The following is a 13,345-nucleotide window of genomic DNA, read 5'->3' as shown; positions in this document are numbered from 1 at the left end:
CGTAGCCACCAGATCCAGTTTTTATCCAGATCAGAGGGTCACTGCTGTCACCTGGATCCAGTACGTATCCAGACCAGATGGTGGATCGGCACCTAGAAAGGACCTCTACTGCCCTGAAAGACAGCGGGACCAGGACAACTAGAGCCCTAGATACAGATCCCCTGTAAAGACCTTGTCTCAGATGACCACCAGGACAAGACCACAGGAAACAGAAGATTATTCTGCACAATCTGACTTTGCTGCAGCCTGGAATTGAACTACTGGTTTCGTCTGGTCAGAGGAGCACTGGCCCCCCAACTGAGCCTGGTTTTTCCCAAGGTTTTTTTCTCTCCATTCTTTCACCGATGGAGTTTTGGTTCCTTGCCGCTGTCGCCTCTGGCTTGCTTAGTTGGGGTCACTTCATCTACAGCGATATCGTTGACTTGATTGCAAATACATAAATGCACAGACACTATTTAAACTGAACAGAGATCACATAATGCAATGATGAACTGCCTTTAACTGTCATTTTGCATTATCGACACACTGTTTTCCTAATGAATGTTGTTCAGTTGCTTTGACGCAATATATTTTGTTTAAACCACTATATAAATAAAGGTGACTTGACTTGACATAGCAAACAGACTTGGCCCAAATGTGGCCTCAAGGTGGCACTCCTGGCCTCCTGTCATCAATGGCTTGTACCATTTCAGCCACAGCTGGGCCATGTGTGGCAATGACGGCATGGCAGGGATCCGGCAAACAACATGAGGGCCGATTGTTGATGTGAGGAGTGTCGCCCAGATCAGTCAGATGATATGTGGCCCAAATCAGGCTAAGATCTGGCAGTATATTTTGTGACCCATGATTAATAAAGTGTAGTATTGATAAAATGTAGGCTAGTCTTTGAAATGTCAAGTCAAAACAGAATGAAACACTGTCATAGAAAAATTAAGCAAATCATTAATCTGCACTTATTTATAATTTTATTACATTTTATATTATTATTCTTGGTACAAATAATCTTAGAATCCTTACATGAAAAGAAAGAGAGTATTTAACTGTTGACATGTCATATTTATTTGGTTTACTATGGGGCACACACTGATTTATAATAGAGAGTGGGGGCGCATGATTTTTATTTTTATGTCGGTTTCGTCATAGATTGCGACCTGCCGTGTTTCCGGTGATGCGTGTTTTGAATGAGAAATGTCTTATTTTTCTCCTTAATTAATTAATCTAATTAACGTTTTAAATAAACAGCCCTACATATATATTATAATAGGAACATTAGATTTTTATTTATTTATTTTGTATTATGCAATTTTTTTTTTTTAAAGATTTTTAATAGATTTTTTTTTTTTTTTTCATAACAACACATCACAGGCAGTATAACAAATCTTACCATAGTTTACAGTACAAATTCCTTGCATTTAAATAAATGATGATTATAATGATCATTGTTGTTGTCACAGTTATTAGAACTGATTAAACAGAACTTACTAGAACTTATTAACAGAAAAAAATAAAAATAAAAATATTAGGGCTTCTAAAAATAAGCTTATTCCCTGTGCCACTCCTCTCAATTTCATCTGTTTGATTTCTCTTCCTGATTGTTAATCTTGTCTGTCCATCACCCGAGAGGCTTTGGTTTTTGGATTAATGTTAGTCTCAGCAAAAGTAAAACTGAAGTGCACTTTATAAATTGTGACTGTAGTTGTATCTGATCAAATGCGCATTCTTATTCTTTAGCTTGGGTTAAACTAATTAATTTTACTTTGTTGGAACAGCAGCTATGCTAATGTTGTCTCTATTTGTTTCTATGTTTTGTCAGTTTGGATTTACACAAGCTCCAGTCTGGATCCAGAACACCTGAGAAGAGATGATGCTGACCCTCAGAGGACCCCAGATGATGCTAACCCTAGATCAACGAACAGAACTAACAAATATCGCTACATGTGTGACTGCATCATATAATAATTGCTGTTAATAGCGTTCACCGTCTACATCGACTACATCCTGTATTAATTTTTCTGAAAAATCCTGTCATATGAATACAAACTGACAGTCACCACTTATAAGCTACTACTAAATATTGTAGAAACATAATGTTCTGTAAAGTTGCTTTGTATTGATTTGTATTGTAAAAAGCGCTATACAAATAAACTTGAATTGAAAACTTGAATTTACATTTAATACTGGAAGGATAATTTTAATGGAAATCCAACTATCAATATTACCAAATCCACACTGACAGCAGGTATTTGATGAAGATTCTACATTTGTCAATTCCTGCTGCTGAAATTCAGAGTGTGCTCTTTGGAAAACAATAAGTACAGACCCACCATTTGTCTAGTGCCCTCTAACAACACACTTGTCAGAGCAATACAGCATTGCACAAAGATAAGTTTAGTCAGCTGTCATAATTAATCGACCTGAATGACGATTACATTCTTTTCAGCATTATTATATAGAGTATAGGGTGTAATACTTTTTTATATTTTGCTTATCAATAATACAAGAGAGGCACAGAAATACTTTCTCAGATATGTAATCGTTTACCACTCAACTTTAGTAGATTAATGAACCTCTAATTCCATTACTCTGCTAACTGCCTACTCACTTTGCCTTTGGCTTCAACACAACATCCACTGTCATGTGTTGATGGCAATGTGGCATGTGGCTGAGCCCATGTCAAATATACTAATGCTCAGTTAGATTCACAGAAGCATTAAAAGCATACACAGCACTGGCAGTGAGCAGAGAAAGCATAATGTAAATTAGAGTGATTTCCCTGACCTATAAAGTATTTTGCCTAAATTTTCTGCTTTTCATTAACATAAAAAAGATGAATTTAAGTAAGTGCATGTTATTAAAACAGGTCAAATGAACTCAGGCATCCACTTCCATCTGTTTTAAAGGGACAACACACAGAAAATTCAAAATCAATATTTGTTGGTACACTCAACACTAACACCTGTTTTCCAATGATTGGAAAAAGAGCCACAATGACCACATTTGTACACTGATCAGCTATGACATTTAAACCACTGACAGATGAAGAGGGCAGGATATATCAGGCATCGAGTGAACAGTCAGTTCTTGAATTTCATGTGTTGAAAGTAGAAAAAAACAGGCAAGCAAAAATATCAGAGTGGTTCAGAGCATCTCCAAAACATCAAGTCTTCGACCAAAATAGAAAAGGAAGGACAACCGGTGAAACAGAATCAGGGTCATGGGCACACAAGGATCATTGATGCGCATGGGAAGTGAATGCTAGTCCATCTGGTCCAATTACACAAAAGATTTTCAACTTACTGAAAATCTTTATTTAATTTGTTTGGTGTTGGTATGCTGCTAAGCTATAAAACTTGATACTCTGATAAGCAAGTTTTATATTTTAATTATTATTATTAACTATTTTTTATGCATACACTTTGATACTGATTGAAAGTTAAGAATTTATCATTAATAATTCTCATATTTTTTTTCCACATTTTGAATGGACTCGTCATAAAACATTATTAAGGGTTAGTTCAACTTGAGGATGAAAGTTTGTCCATCTTCTACTCAGCCTCGAAGCATCCTAGGTGTATGTTACATTCTTCTTTCAGAATAATCCAATCAGAGTTATATTAAAATTTGTCCTTGCTCTTCCAAGCCTTTCAATGGGGTAAGCGGATGTTTGTTATCAACAGTTCCGAAGGCGTGAAATAAAATGCGCACATCTGTAATAAATATCCAGACTCCTACATTTCCCAGAGGTGCGCATGCAACGCATACATCTTCCATTTTCCGCCTGCACGTCTTCTAGTTCCACACAGTCAGCAGGAGTGATAAAAAAAGTGTTTATTATGTTTGAAATCTTGATATTTATCTTACAAAAACACATGGATTCGCTACAGAGGGACTTTATTCACCCCCGGAGCCGTGTGAGGGACGTTTTATTACTTCATTTATTTATTTATTACTTATTACTATTATAATTTTGATTGGATTATTCTGAAAAAAGAAAGTCACATACACCTAGGATGCTTCGAAGGTGAGCAGAAGATGGACAAATTTTAATTCTCGGGTGAACTAACCCTTTAATGGGATTGGCTTCTCTGTGAAGGCTCTAAGTTATGCAACTTAAAAATTTGGCCAGAATGAGGTGTATTGGAAACATAATTATTCTGCCTTCCTTTTGCTACAGCCTTCATATTCCTACAGTTTCATGCGTTAAAATACTACCCAAGTAGGCAGCTCACTAGGATTTGGAACAGATTTTTATTTGGGAAATGATGACATCTTCACTAGAATGGTACAGTGGCTCTGATGTATTTATGCAAGCACTTTAAACTAAAGTAAAACAAATATAATATAAAAAAAATAAAAAAAATTCATGATTTATTTTGGCTTAATCTAAGTATTTGTTTGCAAAATACACACACACACACCGAACACAGTTCTTGTCACAACACCATGTATCACCAATTGATATACGTAGTTCAAAATTTCCTTTCAGCATAGTAACTTCTCTCTTCACCTGTCTAATCACTCATCTCTGGTGCTTGTGAATGTATTTTGCAACACCTGAGAGTGACACTTTCCTCAGAGGAGAGCATATGCACCATGGCAGGTGTTTGATGTGCATAAAACAGCACTAGTGATGTTTGCTATCAGTCAGCAAGAAAGTGATGCATTCTTCTGCTGTGAGTGTAGTGCTCTCTCTGGCCTGCTCCCAGCAACCTGAACACATCTCTGGCTGCGCAATTCTGATGCATCACATCTATGATATTAGCAACTCTTTCTCAGAGCGACAGATGTTAGCTAGCCAAGTTAAACTAACAATTATTTTAGTACCCTCCCCAGATCCCCACACGCTCTCTTAATAAGATCAAGGTTGGGCTAGTACATGATTAAAACATTTTCGGAGCAAAAAGCTAACATTCTCATTTTTGCTTCCAAATGTTGTGTCAGAATACATATAAATAGCAAATTATAATATCATATAATAAAATGTAATATTTGTTATGATCTCTTTATCTTTCTCTCGCATACTTTTCTCTTTTGTATTGTTTTTATAGAAACTTGTAGAAAGATGTAAGAAATTAGTGACAAAAAAAAACGTTTTATATATTTCCTGAGCATGCATAAAGAAGCTTATAGAATTCTCAAAGTGTAACAATAGGACTAGCAGAGTAAAGCACCCTTCCCACTTCTCGGTTTTACAAAATGCTTTCTTAGTTCAGCTAGCTTGATTCTCTATCTGGTGTGCTGGATTTGTTCAAGTGACTGGTTATCTCTGCATGCCCTATTTTTTTTCTCCCACTCTGAATGTAGGGTACCTTCTTATGCATGTAAGAAACTGGCATGTCATTAGCATAAAAAAGGGCTGCATTAAGGTTTCAATGACACCTTGTGGTGGGGAGACAAAGCTCGCAGACAAGCTGGTGACTGACATTTTCCCATATAGGTTTCAATTTAACAAGCAAAGCATGTGAAGCTAACAAAGGCATTTATGTGTCATATACAGAGTTTAACATCACTGTCACAACATGTTTGGTGTCAGCCTCTAAAGGCCGTAAGACATAGCTTTATCATGGCCCATGAGATTCACAGCAGAGAGCCTGAACTCTACTCTTCTGAGTGACACGCTTGCCCTGTAGTAATGGCTCCTGCTTAATTAGCGTTAGCACTGATCAGATCAGATGCATAATACTAAACAGCCAGAGGAACCATTGTTCAACTGTATTCATTAAAGGTAAATGACTCTATTCAGAAGTGCCTCTATGTGATTGTTGTCTGAATGCAGCATTAAAATACCACCTTCTGGATAATACATCAATACACCATTGATGGCATCATCAAACCGAAAATCTGTTTAGCAATCAATCACAGCATGCATCCTCAACAATCCCCACTTCATTTTAATATTCACATTTTACATTTTGTCTTCTAGTGATGCTTGACACAATTTTTGTGTTAGCTCAAAGTCAGCTGAGCCACATTGCCTTTCACATTCCATCTCTGCCTCTGACTCATAAAATGACATTCAGTGTCATTAATTTTGCATGACATTCAAAGCACAGTTAACTTGTGTTTACAGATCTCACCTCAAAACAAAATGTACTATAAGATGATGTTAAAAGAAAAATCTCCTGAAGCGCAGGTTAAAAATAAAATCAACTGAAAGAAATAAGAAATTAGATTTTGCAATAATAAAAATAATAACTTTTAATAATAATAACTTCTTAATATAATGATAGTGGTGCTTAATTGTAATATATACATATATTAAAATAACTAAAATAGGCTTTGTTTTTTGTTTTGTTTTTTGAAAAATATAATTTCTTATAAACCCATAATGTATTTAAAGGGTTAGTTCATCCAAAAATGAAAATTAAGCCATAAATTACCCACCCTGAAGTCATCCTAGGTGTATATGGCTTTCTTCTTTCTGACAAATTCAGTTAGAGTTATTTAAAAAATGGTCTTTGATCTTTCAAGCTGCTATGGATAAAAGCTCATCCATAAAAATAAAAAATAAAATGTCTCACATGGCTCTGGGGCGGTGAACAAAGGCCTCCTGTAGCGAATCGATGCAGTTTTGTATGAAAAATATCCATATTCAAAATGTAATATTCACTTTTAATCTAGCTTGCGTTTCCAAGTAAGGAAACGTACTCGGTTACTAATGTAACATCAGTTCCCTGAAATACGGGAACAAACTCATTTTTTTTCTCCTGAACTGAAGCCTTATTCAATCACGCAGTGAAACTACACAGCCATTGGTTTGTGCAGTGTTATTAAAACAAACCAATGGCTTGACAGGGGTGCTGCACGAACCTATGGCAGCGAAGCCCGCAAAAATGGGCTGGGAATCTTGCTATATATTGCCGCATCGCCACATGAATTCAGGTTATTTCGACTTAAGCGACGACTGAGTTGTTGTGCCTTTTAGCATGGCAAGGAACGCAGTACTCATTTCTGTATTTCAGGGAACCGAGGTTACATTAGTAACTGAGTATGTTTCCTTTCAATACTTCACTCGTACTGCGTCAATGATGCTTATGGGAACCCACTTCAATCACGCCATGCTAAGAAGGTGGGACGACCAACGCAATCATACTTGATCTGTGATACCAAGATATGACAATAGCGGCAAGTTCCAACCAGGCACCACACAAATTTCTGCGATAGTCACACCACTACACCATGCCCAGGACGAAGACACTGCTCTTGTTAAATGGCCTCTTACTCCAATTGAGCTTTGCAGGCCCAAAATGAGTAGGCTAGCTGGATTGCGTCTGTGGAGATCACTTTCCTTCTGCAAACCATACCAAGCGGGGCACACCGTTCCATCCAGTGCATGTTCCTCCAAGGGGTCAGGGCTGAAATTCAGTCCTGACCAACATTAATATTCAAGCTTCCATGACACCACGCATGAGGTGGAACACATGGTTTCAGCCAATATTGGAGGGGGTGCAAACGCAGCAGCCCGAGCTCCAGCACCAGCGATGCTGCTGCCATAAAGCCCGGCAACTTCTAGAATGTTTTTAAGGGGTGAGAAGCACCTATTTTGAAAGAGGTGGTGAGTCGCTGTAGAGCCGCGGCGCGCTCCTCCACCATTGTTGCCCTCATCGTAACTGAGTCTAACACTGTTCCCAGAAACGATATCCGTTGGCTGGGGGACAGCGAACTCTTGGCAAAATTCACCCAGAGCCCCAGGCATTCCAGATGGCTGAGGAGCAAAGTTCTGTAACCCAATGCCTCCCCCTCTGACTGAGCTAGAATTTGCCAGTCGTCGAGGTAATTGAGAATGCGGATTCCCTTGTGCCTGAGAGGGGAGAGAACCGCATCCATGCATTTTGTAAATGTGCGAGGTGCCAGGGACAGCCCAAAGGGGAGGACCTTGTATTGGTAAACCACACAAATCTCAAGAACGGCCTGTGACAGGGGGCTATCTGGATGTGAAAATAAGCATCTTTCAGACCCAGCGAAAATAACCAATCCCCTGAGCATATTTGTGAGAGGATTTGTTTCAAAGTGATCATTCTGAATCGCCATCTCATGAGGGCGTGGTGGTTGTCGTGCAAACTGAAGGGAATAGCCGTGTTTTATTATTCCCATGACCCAATCTGATACCCTGGGAATGGCTTGCCATTGTGAGGCCCGGATGGACAGAGGTTGGATTAACTCAAGTGACTGTCTGCCGCGGGGGGACATTGCACTCGTGAGTGTTGTGTGAGGAAAACTGCTCTTTTTGTGAAAGAGTGTGTGTTTTTTATTTTGTGCGTTATAACAGCACTTTGCTGTCTGGGCGCTAAAAAGGGCCCATTGTTTGCAGCAAAAACAACTTCGTCGTCACCTGGAGATGGATGGAAAAACACACAGGGCAGTTTGGGGGGTGGCCCTGCCGCAGCGAGACTTAGCCCCCTCCTCTTTCTTTCCTGTAGATCAGGATGGTGGCGACTACCTTGGGCTGGGGTCCCATGTGTTTAGGAAACTGAAACCGTCTGGTGGCCGAGCGAGAACTGTCTCGAGGCTCTGATTTCACAGGCTGGGCAGCAGCGGTAGCAGCGAATGCATGCTTGGGAGGCTGACGAGTCGGCATCTGTCTGGGGCGACTGGCAGAGGCAGCTGAAGCGCGTTTTGGCAGGAAGTGTCGCATCACCTGGGACGATTTCTGTGCCTCTGTGAAGCGTTCAGCGAACGCCTTCAATCGCTGGACCAAAGAGGCCGCTGGGGAACTGGGCTCTGTCAGCATCCTTGATCTCCATGAGGTTAAGCCACAAGTGGCACTCCAGGACAACCAGGTTAGGCATTGAGTCTGCTGCACTTCTCAGCTCCCTGAGCGTGGCGACATCCGGGCCAGATTCATCAGTGGCGGCGAGGAGTTTGGCCTGGAAGACTTGTAGCACTGCCATGGAGTGGAGCGACACGGCTGCTTGCCCTGCCGATGAGTAAGCATGCCCGGTGAGCGCCGACATCATACGGCAGTATTTGGACGGATGGTTGGCCTTGGCTTTCCAACCAATAGCCATGGGCGGGCAGAGATGCTGCCCAGAGACTCGTCCAGCAGCGGCAATCGCTCGTATCCTCTCTCTTCAGCGCCGTCAATCAAGGTGAGGGCAGATGAAGATGAAGTATGCAAGCGCCGAGTAGGGGGCGTGCCACAATTTTGTAAGCTCGTCATGGACCTCCGGGAAGAACGGGGCGCTTTGCTGACGAGGGGCTTGCTGGCACTCCGGCAGAAACAATTCATCCAGACAGGATGGTTCCTCTGGAGGAGACCATTCCAGACCCAGCTCATCCACTGCCATGGAGAGAACGCAGATAAGTTTGGCGTCCATCCCGAGATTCATACGGCTGGGTTCAGATAACATCGAGGGGGCGGGGTCCGGCGAGCCCGACAGGTCCTCAGTATCTGAAGCAGCTAGAGACATGCTGTCCTTTAGCAGTTCTTCCTCAGTCCCTCCAAACAAGACCAGATCACTCGCGGCAGCAGAGAGACATTGGTCTGGCTGAATAGAGAGGACTGGGGAATCCCCTCAGGGTGGAGAAAACGAGGCATGAGGGGGCTGAGCCGGCGTGAGCTCGTTTTCATCCTCTGCCCCGCCTTTTCTTTCTTGCCGGCTCACGGGAGGAAGAAAACGGGAGGGTGTGAGGAGCGAGATCGCTCTCTGAAAAGAAAGCGATTCGCGTTCGCAGAGAGCCAATATTCATGTTCTCGCAATAAGAAAAGGAATTCCCCGCGAGTGCTGCGTCAGCGTGGGGTTTCCACAAGCATACAGTACGTCATTTTTCTGGAATTGCTTCCATTTTACAACAGTGAGCACAAGCGAAATTAAAGTTAATTATTTAATTATTAAAAGATCAAAGACTGTAGTAATGCATTGCAGTAACATATTACTTTTTGCTGTAACGCAGTAGTGAAGGCATTACTAATATAATTTCAGTAATATTTTAATATGTTCAGTAACATTGCATTACAACACACTTTTAGCCCAAAATAATTGTTCAAAGAAAAGAAAAAAGAAAAAACCAACAATACAGCAAGACATTAAAGGGTTAGTTCGCCCAATTTGCAAAATTATGTCATTAATAACTTACCCTCATGTTGTTCCAAACCCGTAAGATCTTTTAGATTTTTAGATTTAGTCCAAGAGCTCTCAGTCCCTCCATTGAAGCTGTGTGTACGGTATACTGTCCATTTCCAGAAAGGTAATAAAAACATTTTCAAAGTAGTCCATGTGACATCAGAGGGTCAGTTAGAATTTCTTTGAAGCATCGAAAATACATTTTGGTCCAAAAATAGCAAACACTACGACTTTATTCAGCATTGTCCTCTCTTCTGTGTCTGTTGTGAGAGAGAGAGTTCAAAACAAAGCAGTTTGTCATATCCGGTTCGTGCACGAATCATTCGATGTAACTGGATCTTTTTGAACCAGTTCACCAAATCGAACTGAATCATTTGAAACGGTTCGCGTCTCCAATACGCATTAATCCACAAATGACTTGACCTGTTAACTTTTTTAATGTGGCTGACACTCCCTCTGAGTTAAAACAAACCAATATCCTGGAGTAATTCATGTACTCAAACAGTACACTGACTGAACTGCTGTGAAGAGAGAACTGAAGATGAACACAGAGCCGAGCCAGATAATGACTCATTCACCGCGTCACTCTGGGGTAATCAAAAATAGGAAAAAACACGGGAGCTGGTTGCTGAAACCACCCTCACCTAGGACGATGGCGGTGACAGTGGCAGCAATCCGCCTGTAACTCTTGTGCCCATGCACTTAATTATGCAGAACTTTAAGGCTTAATGTAGTTTAAATGGATTAGTTATAACAATATTCACCCCCCTCAGAGTTGTCATGAAGGGTCAAATTAACTATATAGATCAAAAGCATTTTTTTGCACCAGGTTGTAAAGGTTTTTTTTTTTTTTCTGTAAAGTTGGCCATTTAAACATGGGGAGTCGATGGAATTTCACTCCCTTTTGCAGCCAGCCTCAAGTGTCCAGTCGATTAATTGCAGTTTTAGTCACTTCTGTATGGGCTTCATTATATATATATCCATTATAACGAGGCATTTGTTGCTTCCTGTCTTTTTACAAATTGCGTTGCATCACACTGCACCGCACCGCACTGCACTCTGAGCCCATGACTCCACCACAGTCTTCTGGGTCTCTCGCTATGCCTTGTCCCTCCTTCCTTCTTGCTCCATCTCTTTTATTTCTGCCATGGTCCTGCATCCGTGTGAGTCTTTTGGCCATTATCCCATGGCTCCTCCATCCACCATCTCCTCCCTGGCTCATCACTTGGTCTTCATTCCTTTGTTTCCTTCCTGGCTGCAGTCTTCATCATTACCTCCCTTCACTCCTCCATGGATTGTTCTATTATTTAGGGACCTTTCTATCAGGGACCTTTGCTGCCCCCCTACCTTGTTTACAGTTTGCACTATACATTGCTAGGCCACAAACTCTGTTTTGCATGAGAGCCCACTGGATAGGCTCCCAGAAAGCACAAACCACTAACTCCTCCAACAGTACCCCAAAGTTCAGCCATGTTAAATTAGGCAGAGATCTGAAACCATTTAGCTGGACACAATTTAATTAGCGATTTATAGATTTCAATCCCAAAGGGTGATGAAAACATTGATGATCGTAGGATGTAGGATGTAGGATGGTTTCTACACAGCATATTATAAATGAGGCCCCAAGTTACCAAGTTTTATCTGTTTGAACATTAGTCAATTTTGTGCCAGTATGTGTTGAGGCATGAGTTAGCTAAATGACAGTCACCTGTAGCCTTGTGCTATATGGTATATAGTTCCTATAGCATCAATTACCGAAACAGTGTTGAACCTATCAATGGGATCACCTTGGTTACAATTTTAATAAATTTTGGTACAATTGTGATTGCATCATATAATAATTGCTGTTAATAGTGTTCATCATCTGTTTGACTACGTCTTTAATTGATTTTTCCAAAAATGTCTGCCATATGCACATAAACTGATAGTCACCACTGATAAGCTACTACTAAAAATTTTAGAAACTTAATTTTATGTTAAGTTGCTTTGCAATGATTTGTATCATAAATATTGCTATACAAATAAACTTGAATTAAAAATTGAATTGAATTATGTATGTAACCCTGGTTCTGAATAGGGGGTCATTCTTCATCTACACCATCCATTTTTACTTGGCATATGCACTTGTTTTTTTTTTTTTGTTTTTTTCTGTCTCTCTCTCTTTTAATTATTTCATAATCCATTAGACACTTCAAACTCCAAAATACTTTGCAATATATCCTTCTAACAGCTATATTCAGGAGGCATAAATTGACCTTTGACTCTAAGAACTGCATTTGTGATTGCGTCTTTCCCAGCACTTGCAGCTGTAATTTAATGGGAGTTTCTCCTTTAGTCGAATCTAACAGACCCACCACCCATTATATAGCATGGTGTTGCATAAGTTATATTTCAATAATGTGCAGTCAGAGAGAAAAAAAAAAAAACATAATCAAGCCCTTCCTGTCCTATGTTCATAGGGTCTAAGTATCGGATACAGAGCCTCAACTCATGGAAAGCATGGAGAAACACCTTCAAAAATTACAATCCGTATATTTTTACACCCGAAACAAAAAGCCATAATAATGCATGTGACCATGTTTATTAGGCCAAAACAAAGGCACCGCAAAGCTATAGTGATGGGAAGCAAGGAGCATAGGCCTCACCTCAGCTTCAGGTTGCCCGGCTGTGGTTGTCCATCATAGATGGAGACAATGTCAAAGTCCTCCTCCAGAGCGAAGGTGTGAAATGACAACTGTATCCTGTTCCGCTCTCCAGTGACTATGATCCACGTACAGTTGGCATAGTTGGGGTAGCCATGGGGAAAGCCAGGACTCTCTATAGTCCCATTGAGACCTTGTACCAAGCCGCCACAAGTCTGACCTAAAGACACAAAAACAGGAAGTTAGTGACTTCCATCTGTCATGTGTTTATAATTTTTGGTCCATTTTCTCTGCAAAACTCATAGCGAGAAATCTATCATGCAAATTCAGCATCTCTGTATTATTTGTAATAGCTTGCTATTTTTATGCATATTTTAAAACAATAAATTGTACAATAAATAAAACAATAATAGATCTATGCAGATCCCGAGTCTTAAATTCTAGTGTAAAGTGGGTAGCCTGGTTTGGTTGATGGTTTAGAAAAAGAAAAGAAAATTATAATAATTGAGCAAACTATTGATTTCAGTTAATTTATAACTGAAGAGTAAGAAATTAGATTTTCATGACAACTACCTAACAAAGGTTGTCTTTCTTATTCTTTTTTTTCTCTCTTTTTTATTTTTTTCTGCTTAAACATAA

At 40.1% G+C, this 13,345-nt stretch overlaps 1 protein-coding gene across 1 annotated transcript in view; it reads right to left on the bottom strand.

The window, feature by feature from the left end:
* csmd1a (CUB and Sushi multiple domains 1a) overlaps window positions 1-13,345 on the bottom strand; it is a 280,504-nt gene that overhangs the window by 161,116 nt on the left and 106,043 nt on the right. Inside the window, exon 2 of the mRNA XM_026261659.1 lies at window positions 12,710-12,926. Coding sequence (XP_026117444.1) covers window positions 12,710-12,926 — 217 coding nt within the window. The remainder of the gene's footprint in view (window positions 1-12,709; window positions 12,927-13,345) is intronic.

Source organism: Carassius auratus, unplaced genomic scaffold (genome assembly GCF_003368295.1).
Source record: "Carassius auratus strain Wakin unplaced genomic scaffold, ASM336829v1 scaf_tig00215910, whole genome shotgun sequence".
Classification (NCBI taxonomy): Eukaryota; Metazoa; Chordata; class Actinopteri; order Cypriniformes; family Cyprinidae; genus Carassius; species Carassius auratus.
Note: the sequence above shows the minus strand (reverse complement) of the source record. Positions and strands in the feature narration are given on the sequence as shown.